This window comes from Erpetoichthys calabaricus, chromosome 5, assembly GCF_900747795.2.
Source record: "Erpetoichthys calabaricus chromosome 5, fErpCal1.3, whole genome shotgun sequence".
Lineage (NCBI taxonomy): Eukaryota > Metazoa > Chordata > Cladistia > Polypteriformes > Polypteridae > Erpetoichthys > Erpetoichthys calabaricus.
The window spans coordinates 82,475,072-82,487,321 of record NC_041398.2 but is presented as its reverse complement, the minus strand read 5'-3'; the positions used below and the strand labels follow the sequence as shown (position 1 = coordinate 82,487,321).

Genomic DNA, 12,250 nt, shown 5'->3' with positions numbered 1-12,250 from the left:
CTGTTATGATATTGGACAGAATAAGCCACAGGGTTCAAAGTCATGATTAGAAGTGGTGGCGGACAACAGAAGAACTACCAGTCTTAGGTCTAAATTGGAGTTTTGTAGTGAAGGTACAAGTGTAGTTTAAGAAGCACAAACATGACTAAAAGAAACAGTAAATAATAGTGTAATAATACAGTGCAAAAAGGAAAGCATGCTGTGTTACTTGATATCTCTCTATATATAAAAGGAAATCCTGGAATGGAAAGCAAATGCAAGGCTACGATACGTGATAATCTCGAAAGACATTTAAAAGACCCACAAGACCAAGGAGACTTGCCACGGTGCGTCTCGCGGGGACCTTAAACATGAGACTTGGTGCCAAGAGATTGTCCCAGGGCCGTAGCAAAAAGGCTGTATATGCTTTAAAAAGATCGAAGGGTAGCGTGATGGCAGCTACCCCAAACGAATGCGAGCAGCGTTATACATCCTGCAAGAAAGAATTCAAACACGCCCGGGGCCAGAAATAAAACACAGGTATTGCTTTTACAAAGTCACGCGAGACCAGGCAGTGAGCCATCATTTAAAACAAGTCAACAGACCTCTAATGTAGCAGTTTTTGGATTGCTTTTGGCAGGCAAGCATCATGTGCTCCGAGCTCTTAAAACAACAACATACAACAGGCAGAAGAGGCAGCTAGCAAGCAGCAAAAAGACAGCAAATGATCCAGAGGCATATCCTTAGCGTACGTTCAGCCGCAACACCATTCACAACACGAGCAGTATTATACGTCTGGGAAGAAAGAGATGTAAACACGCGCGGGGCAGGAAATAAAGAAACAAGTATTGTTTTTACAAAAGGTTTTAAAGTAAAAGTGAAAATAATGCATATGTAACAATTCACAAGAAAATAACAATCTCTTTAAATTGTAGATTGCCTGCCTAAGGTAAAGTTATCCCTGATGAATGGGGACGTGGGAATGAGGGGTTCTTTCATCTGATTAGCGCTATTTCAGATGTGGAATGACAAAATGGGGGACGCAGCTTGATGAATGAGGTCTCCAGGACTTAAAACAAATCCAAATCATATTATGTGATATCATCTAATGTGAAATTCTACTATGTACTCCTAGAATTTTTATTTTTATATTGTATTGAGGATTTATTCTGTTCTATGTATTGTACTGTACGGCTCAGAATTAAAAGACAATGAGTAAAATGACAAACTAGAACTTCATAAAGACGTTTACAAACGTTGATGCTAAACACATGCAGAGCAGGTTAGACTATGAAACCAGTGAAATTAGAAAGGCTCAAAAAAAAAACAAAAAAAAAAACGGCGCTATACATATGTGGAGAAAGTTAAAGGATATGAAAGTAGGAAAATTACAAAATATAAAAAAAGAAAGTAAAGATCGCAGTAGCACAAACAAACAAACTGCCTCATTTAACTATGCACCAGTCTAACTTTGGTTTTGCACAATAATTACTACACTATTGCACCTTAACACTTAATTCTACTTTATTCACATAATTTTACTTATTTACTATGTTCTACTATACTGTTATCTTTCAATCTATGACTTTTTGTTAATTTAACTGATATTCTTCTAACTTTGCACAGTTTTTGATAAGCGGATCAGGATGCATTTCACTGCATGTTGTCCTGTATAACTATGCATGTGACAAATAAAGAATCTTGAGAATTTCAAAAACGGAGTTTACCACACATGCATTTATTGGTTACTTTGTTCGTGTATATATATTTATCTGTCTGCTTATTTAAAAAGCTAAATTTACCCCAGGAGTCAAAAACGTTCTGTCTAGCCCTTGTACAAAAACCTAGACAAAAGCTGGGGTATCACCTTGGTAACCCCATGTACTTTTGGAACTGTGAGAGGAAAATAGCACAACTTTACAGACAGGAGTCCAATGCAGAACTCTACTTACTTTTTTACTTTGTAAAAAAAAATTATTAACTGCTGATGATATAGATCATTTTGTCTGTGCTGAAATTCCAAACAGAGAAACCTGTCCTGACCTCATTAAAAAGATTCAGCATATTGGGACTCGCAAGATTACAAATATTGTTTTTACAGAAGTTCTGAAAGTGAAACTAATGAAATAGCAACAATTCAAAGAAAAAAAATCTTAAAAGTGTGTATCCGGAAAACCAAACATGGGGGTTGGAGAGCGAAGCGAGCAGGAAGCCCCCTAGTCTTTCAAAATGGAAAAGTTCAATGCTTGCTACAGTTGCAATACATCATAAACAGCATCAAAAATATGTACAGTACAAAGGTGGTGCAGTTTTGCTCGCTTCTTACCGGTGCAGGAGGCTTGGTAATATTCTCTGGCCCAGTTATTATCTGTGCGGACTTTGCACATTCTCTCCATTTCTGTGTAGGTGCTACTTCAGTTCTTCTGTTTTCCCAAGTATAAATTTATGAGTGTGCACTAATCTACTATCTATTAGGGCAACAATGAACACAAATATGCCAGTCCATCATAAAACAAACACATACACACACCACCTTGATTACAATACTGGGCCAATTTAGATAAATTAACATAATGCAGATATCTTTGAAATGTGTGATAAACATAAACACATAGAAGTTGCAGACATATTTACAGCATATATAGCATAAATGAATGATGCTCTTTATAACCAGCAGTGGATGCTACCATTGGGACCCTCAGTCTGGGACAGCACTAAGGGTTTACTATAGCTGCATCTGTTCCCAAGGCCACTAGAGGGCAGGAGAGTGTAACCTTGTACAAGCATTGTTGCATTCCCCAGTACACCTCTGTGGTATAGAGAACATGCAGGAACCCCTGGTAGCACTAGGAGAAGTTCCATAAAAAACATATTAGATCTTAGAGTGGGCAGTTAGCCGGTAAGCAAGTCTACAGGGTTACTAGGAAAAACTCCTGGCTCTAGACTTAAAATCTACCTCTGATGAGGCTCAAGGTGTGCCAAGAGGTGGAAGATAGCAAAAGAACATACATGCAATTAATGGAAGGAAGGAAAGAAGGACAGCCAGTCAGTCAGAACAATGAGATTTATTGTGAAGGAGAGTACAACTATAGATGAATGGACCAGCCACCCTGCAGGGCACATACAGCCCCTTTTGTTGTGTGGTTACACCAGAAAACATAGGTTATGTTGTTTGACCGTTTGTCAAGTATACCTTTTCCTTGCCTTGTTATTTCTTCATTGCATTAACAAATTCTCCATCTTTTGGTTACTACTACTACTACTATCATCTCACTGATCATCATTTGAGTACAAGATCAACATTCGAGTGTCCCATAATTCCACAACAGTGTAAATGTCATGAATTGGGGAGCTTTATAAGCAAAGGTGTTGCTCCATTTAGGGACTGTGAAAAGAACTGGGGCAATAAGGCCATAAATACAGCTGACATACATAAGATACCTGAAATATCTGAGTAGGATGACCTGATTTCTTGCAAGTCTCAACCACTTCAAAGTGTGATCAGGACAGCAGCACATACCCTGCACTGTACTTGTACTGTATATATTAAAGCGGATTTGTGCTTGAGTCTCTAAAGCCTTCTTATAAACAAACAACTTTTCTTTATTTCTCTAGACTAAAATACACTCCAGAGAAAAAGCATACAAATAAGCGCCATGAGTATGGTAAAGGCGTTATATAAATAAAATGTATTATTAGCATTATTATTGTTATTAAATGTAAAAATCCACAAAATTACAAGAGCTCCTAACCTCTGAGCAGGAAACACAAACTGCAGGAAAAAAAGGGCTGCCAATTGCAAATTGTAGAATTCCCCTGTCCTACAGATTATAACAGTCCATTTTGCAAATTGCCTACTCGGTCAATAGTACCTTACTTAACCGGCTTCGGACCAGCAGAGGATGGGAGTTTTATTGAGAGTTGTCGGTTATTGTACAGTGTAACATGCAGCTTACTCTCTAACAGGTAACGTCTTTACTTTTGCCTCCTTCAGATATGCAGATCAGGTCACTGGACCTGCCCTTAAAGGTCGGGGGACGCGAGGACTCCTTTAACTTTGCCCTCTTGTCATTCTGAGTGAGCCGTTAGGCTCTGGCGTGCGCTGGGTAGGCGTGTTCTTTGGAAAATTCTACAGCTGTCAATCAAGCAAAACCAGAACTGTCGACTAGTCTCCACAACTGCGGATTGCTCCCGGGGAAAGGAGGTGACGAAGGGGAGCATCAGGAAGGCATTTCATCCTGGTTTATAAATGAAAGTGTTTAAGCCTGGGGCTCAAGTTGAGGTCTGTTCCCAGGTGCTGATCACCCATGCAGGGGAATATGTGAAGCCTCTCCTGGCTTAATCTGTGCGCGGCCTTGGGTCAAACCTCTCCAATGACCCATTTGGAGGCAAAGTAACCGAGTCTGCCTAATTCTATTTTCCGTTTTATTTCTTTCATGCTAATGTGTGAGACACTCTTAATAAAATGTGAGATGATGAGCGTTTTTTTTTTAGTTATGGCAACTGTACGTTGAATAAAATAACAGAAATGCACCGTTACATTATTATAGTCCACACAATAAAAAAACACCCCAAAATAAATGCCTAGTCTATTCTGAATTACATTTACACCATGATTCCTTTGTAATGTTGTTAGCATTTAGAAGTTGCTTTGTGAATTAAAACCGTAAGCCCGACCTCTCAAATACGCCCCCATCCCCCTTGAAAATTACTGCGGGGACGCCGGCGTTGAGATGAGGGGTAAACAAACAAGCCGCTGCGCATCGCACCCTTCCCTTCTCAACATGATGCTACATAGTGGACTGGATTTGTTACGAGAGCGAGTGGTTTGGATTTCGCTCTGCGACCTTTTGCAGCACGCACACACACACAGTGACACACAAATGCACCTCCACGTACTGACTTACCTTCCCTTGCCTTCAGCAGTACGGTGTTGGCCACAATGTTTTCAATCTCCATGATTACTGGGATCCCATGTAGAAATGGCACATCTCTCTTAGCGAAGATGAAGAACAAGGCAACGATGATGATGGCGGTGAAGGCTCACTGCAACCTGGCACATTGCAGGTTAATTGTACCACTCCATTTCTTGATGTTCAAACCCCCACTTCTCGCACTTCTTCAACATTTGCAACCCTTTTAGCATTCAAAGCCTCCCCTTCCTTCCTGCTTTGCTCACTCCCTCAGCCGGAGTGGGAGGGACATTTTTACAACCGCGCTGTCAAACGTGCCCACAACCGCAAACCAAGGAAAGCTGCTGCTGCTTTCATCCTTACAATTCCGAAAGCAACCATAATCTCCGGGAAAGGGCCTCTGCTTGTGTGGGTTATAGTGTTTCGATGGAGTCCTGAAAGCCGCTGCCAACTGTTACACGCTTTGACACTGTAGGCGCCGAGCGATGCCTCCACTACTCGTTTTTCACCGTGAGCAGCTCGACTTTGAGTACAGACATTTGACACGTTAGGGCCTTAAAGCAAGCGCGCGCGCGCGCACACGCACACACATCGTGTGCTGAGTGTACGTGTTGGAATTGTCTTCGCGTTCGTCCCAAGCTTGTATGTCTTGTGCATGCGAGTGGGCGTACAAACACAAATGAAACACTCAGCATCTTATACATCCATAATATATGCTAATAAGTGGAAATGAGTTCCAGTAATGGAAAGAGGAATGGGAAAAGTGGCTTCAGAAAACTGGTTGGTGCTTGATGACAATACGAAAGGTAGGTGGTTTTCTGGGTTGGGTACACGCAGCAGGTTCTCAAACTCCCGTCTCCATTTATTCTCACGGTTCTGATATCATATGTTATGTAATTAAGTAAATTATAACAACATTCCTAAAATAATTTAATATAATTTAAACTGCTGGGGACTAGGGTCTATAAATTGCAGTGCTTGGCACAAGATGGTAAAGACTGTGCAGTAAGACAGGGCACTAATCCATGGCAGGGCTCACTCATATACACAAAAAACTGACAGATATGATTTGTGCATATTGAATGTAGCCCAATGTGTTTTTTAAAATCTATTTCCAAATTTGGTTACATTATTGCATATAAAGTGGATTTACAATTAATTTTCCCCCACATCCAGCAACACTCAATACCCCAGTATGACACAGAGAAACCAGGATTTTAGAAAATGTTTCTATTTTATTAAAAAATAGTGAAACACATGGACCTCTGGTCCTAAAATAAACGTGGTTCATATAGAGCAAGCTAACACTTTTCCATTTTGGCAACAGATTCTTTTGTTTTCATCATTTAAAAATATATATTTGCATAAGTAGTGCTCATTTATTGGCATGCATTTCTCAATCACACTTGAATTCTGCATCCTGTATTTTGTCTTGCGTGCCTGCTGCTCAGTTGTTTTGTCTTAAACGCCTTCTGTGATGTGCTTGATGCTCAGCAGATGTCACTGCCCATGTTTACTTCTTCCGGTTAAACAGTTCATAATGTTCAATGATTAATAACCGCAATTCTCACAATTGAGTATGAATTCTGAACACATATATACTGTGTCCCGGGAGATTATCAAAAGATGGATTTGCAGGGAATGTACTTTTATTGCAATAAACTTTTTTGCCCACCAGCAAAGTGGCCATTAAGTTGTTGCAACTTAAATTTTTTGGAATTCCCAGAACATATCAAGCTGTATTCAGGATTACTTCCTGTTTGTCTGTGCCTTTCTTGGTCTCTGTCAGTCAGTCAGTCAGTCATTAACTAACCCGCTATATCCTAACACAGGGTCATGGGGGTCTGCTGGAGCCAATCCCAGCCTGAACAGGGCACAAGGCAGGAACAAATCCCGGGCAGGGCGCCAGCCCACCGCAGGGCACACACACCCACACACCAAGCACACACTAAGGACAATTTTAGAATCGTCATTGCACCTTTGGACTGCATGTCTTTGGACTGTGGGAGGAAACCGGAGCACCCGGAGGAAACTCACGCAGACATGGGGAGAACATGCAAACTCCACGCACTGAGGACCCGGGAAGCAAACCGGGTCTCCTTACTGCGGGACAGCAGCGCTACCACTGCACCACCATGCCACCCTCTTTCTTGGTTTTCATCATTTAATTAACTTTTGCGATTTGCTTGACACTCAGCAGATGTCACTTTCCTTCTTTTCTTTCAGCCATTTCACTTCCAGGATCAGTTTGCCACAAGAAATACAGAAACGCAGGTTACTTGCCTCAAATGTTTTGTATTTCCAGAATATATCTGGTCATAAGCTTTCAATTAAGACCAAGATTAAGATTCTGTCTAGCAGTTTATAAGTAATCACGTGATTTTATATATATATGAAAAATTACAGAAATTACAGTCTGGGGTTTTCTTCATGCTTCATCAGCATGGCACTAATTTTATTACTCGCAGCCTGAGAGTCCTTTAAGTGCTTTTTTGTAAACTGCAAGCAGGTATCTACAGTATATGTCTTTAACTGAGGAGAGGTTTCTGTCTGACCACTCTGTCATAAAGTGTTGTCCTTCTGGAAGTTTCTACCATGGCCATATAGGTTCCCTGGAGCTTAGCCAGAGTGGGCATTGGGTTCTTGGTCACCTCTCTTACCAGGCACTTCTCCCATGTTTGCTGAGTTTGGCCAGGTGGCAGGCTATAAGAAGAGTCATGGTTGATCTACACCAATTCAGTTTAAGAATTCTGAAGGAAACTGTGCTCTTGGGAACCTTTAATAATGCAGGATTTTTTTTTTGCCTTCCCCAGATCTTTGCCATGATATAATCCTTTTATCTATGCTTTGCAAGCAATTCCTTCGACTTCATCGCTTGGTTTTTGCTCTTATATATCTTGTCAGCTGTGGGACCTTATATTGACAGGTGTGTGCTTTTCCTGCTCCTGGATAGTCAGTTGAATGTATCACCGGTGGACTCCAAACAAGGCATAAAAACATCTCAATGATGAACTGCAGAGTAGGGTGCACCTGAGGTAGATCTCAAGTGTCACAGTAAATGGTCTGAATACTTGTGTCAATTTTTTAAAATAAATTAGTCAAAAAATTAATTCTTGGGTATTGGGTGTTGCTTGACTTGGAGAACAAAAACTTCAAAGGATTTAAGCACAAAACTCCAACATAGCAAAATGTGAAAAAATGAAGGGGCCTGAATACTTTCTGAATCCCCTGTACTAACCTATACATACATGAGAGTGTATTTTCACACATATCATGCTTAGAGTGTCATGGCATCTGTAAAGGTTTGGATTTATGAATTAATGTATGTATACACTCAGTATCTCTCATCTTTTCTTCTAATCTGCTTTTGCAATTTACAAAGCAACAGCTTGATTTCACAGGATACTATCTTGCAGACACTCAAATTTCCTCATACTAGGTCAGTGTTGGTTTGCCAGTAAGTTAAAAGTTGCATGTCTTTGGAAGGTGAAAAGAAATCCCTCACTTACTGTACATGGGATGAATGTGCAAACTCTAAACCAGGATTTAATCCCAAAACTCTGAAACTGTGACATAGCAGTATTAACTACTGTGCCACCTCATGTACAGTAGGTGCATATATTACAACTTTGAGCACATGGAAAGAATATGAGATTCATCTGCAAATTGTGAGAGTGGTTTTCTTCACATGCAATACAATTTTCATCTCATGTTTATAAATGTTTTGGAGTCTGGCCTTGTTAAAAAAATTATTTAAATAATTTACATATAACCTTAACAATGAAATGGTTAAGTGCTGCTACCTCCTATTGCTTGGAGAATGGGTTCATTTCCTATATTTGACATTTTCTGTATGGAATTTATGCTATTACAGTTTTTCTCTCACATATCAAACATGTGTCTTGGGGTTTTGGTGCCACTAAATTAAATGAGTATACTTTGTGATGGACTGGCACCTTGTTCAGGGATTGCTCCTGCCTTGCATTTAATAATGCTAATGTCAGCTCTATCTTCCTGTAAACCTTATCTATATATTTAAAATCCCTATGTGGGTCCAGGTGTCCGTGTGTGGGTGTCTTCTGATGAAGTGCACATGCGCAGGGCACGGTGCGCATGCGCAGGGCACGGTGAGATACGCGATATTACTGTCAGAGAAAGTTAGAGGCGTTTAACGGAAATACAAACCAGTATTACTGCGAGAGGAAATTAAAGGTACACAATACAGTGATGCATATTACAGCCACATACAAGCCAGTATTACTGTCAGAGGAGATTAAAGGCATATTACCGAAGCGCATGCCTGTATTACCGCCAGAGAAAATTAAAGGTATATTATGGACGTACAAGCCAGCGGACGTACAAGACGGTATCCTTCAATAAGGGCGCGCACAAAAAGGCGAGCCTCAAAAGGGCGACCTCAATTGAGCGCAGCGAACAAAGGCGCGCGTAAATAAAGATCTGCACCTTTGTTGCTCTTCACATATTCCAGAGCAATTTGAACTAAATTATCTACGAACGCCTTTATTCGCCGCGCTCAATTGAGGTCGCCCTTTTGAAGCTCGCCTTTTTGTGCACACCCTTATTGAATAGAGCCGTACAAGACAGTATTACTGTCACAGAAAATTAAAGACACACAATACACGGCGGCAGCCCACGAAGAACAGTCAGCTCAGCAAGTAAACATCAACGAAAGAAAGGCTGAAAGAAAGAAAAATACGACCAACAAAAAGAATGAGGTCAAAGTCCCTTGCCATTTAATATAGACCGTTCCTACTAATGTTTATGCACTACTGTTCTAGTGCCCGTTATTGTAACGGGCTAAATGACTAGTCTGGAATAAGTAAATAAGAGAACAAATGCATGAATCTTGGAAAGAGGCCACCAGGCTGTAACAACAGGTATACAGAGAAGTACTACCTAAATGTGTACCACTGTGTGGATAAAAATAGTTTATTTAGATAAATGAATGGATGATCAATCTGAATTTAGGGACAGCACACCAAGGCAGTATTTAGTGGTGCTTCCTCAGAGCTCCAGGACACTATGCAATCTGTGGTGGAGGATAGGTAACTGAAAAAATGCCAAAATATGTCTTTTAGAAGGTAGTGAAATGTCATAAGGGATTGGTGGGAGGCCAGTGAAAAACCTCCAGGCTTGTAGGTGGCAGTGGAGATTTATCCCATTGGACTGGTAGACCCTTGCTTCTGAAAATAGAATGCAGTCTGGCCAGAAGCTGCCATTTGTGCATGGGCCTCAGGGTATGCTAGTGGACATTGTTATATTTGGGGGTCTGAGATTTAAGATCAGTATGTTGAGATCAGACTCAGATGGTGAGTTGGCTCATACACAAAATAGAGATGGGCCAGAAGAGAAAGAAGACATAGAGAGAGAGGGAGATAGGAATAGTTTGTGATAGGAAGTGTGTGTGGTTGTGGCTTCAAAGGAGGAGGTCACCCTATTTGAAATATAGTGGAGAAACACATCATCTTATAAGACAGCCAGAAATGTCAACTGGAGCCTAGAAAAGAGAAGTCACACCAAAGAAACTCCACAGGGGTGGAAGAAAAGAGCACTTCTGGCCCTTATAATCTCTGTTTGGAAAATGAGCAGAAATTCATACAGTATCTTAGCTTAGAACTGGGCAGAGCTCCAACCAAGGTTCAGCTCTAGGTAATCTGAGTGGAGACTTTATTAAAAATGTACTTAATATCTCACATGCTGGAAGTGTTTATTTAAGTCCTTCTAATTAATTCACTGTATCTTGTGTATTGTCATTAGCTAGCCTAGATTCAGATAATGAAAGGAATAGATTATCTCTCAATGCATTTTGAAATTAGCACATTGTCCTCTGCTGAACTGTCTTAAAAAAAAAAAAAAACTCCTACCTGTCAAGCTCTGATGGGCTTAACTGCAACTGATTTAATGGTGGTGTGTATAAATAATAATGAGGTAATTTTGACATAAATGAGGTAATTTTGTATAAATCTTATATATGATTAAAAATATTATCCCTACATCTCTTGTCCAGTAGTAAATTTGCTGATTACAATCTTCTGCTTTTAGAGAATGTTGCAGTTACCAGATATAGACAGCAGGTGGCATACATGAACTCAATGGACACTGCAGTGTAACTTAACGGCTTTCTTTAGTGATTCATTTCAAAAGGGCATCAGTGATGTTGATGTTAGAATAGTTTGATCTTTATTAATTTTCTCTGAGTGTAAAGGATAATGTTCATATTTTTCAACTCGAAATGATTTATTCACAATCATAGTATATGTTAATTTGCCACATAAAATTGCATTCTGAAGTGAAGCATTTTTTATAAAATCTAAATAATACCTTGCCTGCACTGTCATTTATAGTGGGGGTTAAAGGTCCCAGCATGAAAACAAAATCCTTAAAACTTACCAAAAACATCCATTTTGAAGTATCTAAAATTTCAATTTCAGAAAATGTTTCAGAAACATGCTTGTGACAAGAAAAGTAAACTTAAATTAATACATTTTATCACAAATTCTTGGTACTATTTTCTTGAGGTATGTTTCTTGATGCTGATGTCATAATAGCGTAATCTTTGTGATGGCTGATTGCAAAGGCGGTATTGCTGTGAAATTATTTAAAATGTGTGGTTTAGTGAGATAGTGATTGGTATTAACATTTAGTAACATTTGGACTTAGTAGCATACTTAAGAGTTCTGTTTGCCATTTAGGATTAGACATCTGATTCCCTTGCTTCCCTGGGTTTTCCCCTTGCTAATCATTTCAATGCACACTCCTCTGCTGGTCCTTTCAAATATCATGTCGTCAGAACAGCTGAAGTGTGGCATTAGACCAGATTTCAGTTACACTTAGCCATCCAATACAACAGATGACACATTATTGTGAAGTGTCATAATTTACAGAGAAACCAAAAATTTCTTTCAGTGAGACATGCAGATTTTAGAATTTTATTACAAAGTCTTCACATTTTACTAGAGTTCCTAAATTTAAATTTCCAACCCACTTGTTCTATTGGACCTGACCACACAGGTTGCTGATTGACTCTGACCTACAATGTTGAGGCTTCTTTCTAGTCTTCCATTTTTTGCATCTGGTTTCCTGGTAGTGTGCACCAGGAGCTGATAAGACAATGAAGTAAGGAAAGACCTGACTAAGGCCGTACAAATTCAGAAGAGCTCACTCTATTGGAGAGCACCATTTAAAACCATCTTTTCTGGAATCTCGTTGGCAAAACAAATGTTTGCATCTCTAGTGGTTGACTGAGAAGGAAATCATCCTCAGCAACCATGCTGTGAAAAGTTTCAGAAACATTGATGGGAGGTCACTTACATTCTGCTAAGCTACTATATAGCAGC

General features: G+C 39.8%; 1 protein-coding gene across 1 annotated transcript in view; it reads right to left on the bottom strand.

Annotated features, from left to right (window-relative positions):
• Positions 1–5,330, bottom strand: part of LOC114651761 (G protein-coupled receptor kinase 4-like) — a 286,039-nt gene extending 280,709 nt beyond the window's left edge. The window contains exon 1 of the mRNA XM_028801713.2: positions 4,887–5,330. Within this exon, the coding sequence (XP_028657546.2) occupies positions 4,887–4,938 (52 nt within the window). The 5' untranslated portion in view covers positions 4,939–5,330. The remainder of the gene's footprint in view (positions 1–4,886) is intronic.
• Between the last annotated feature and the right edge of the window lie 6,920 nt (positions 5,331–12,250).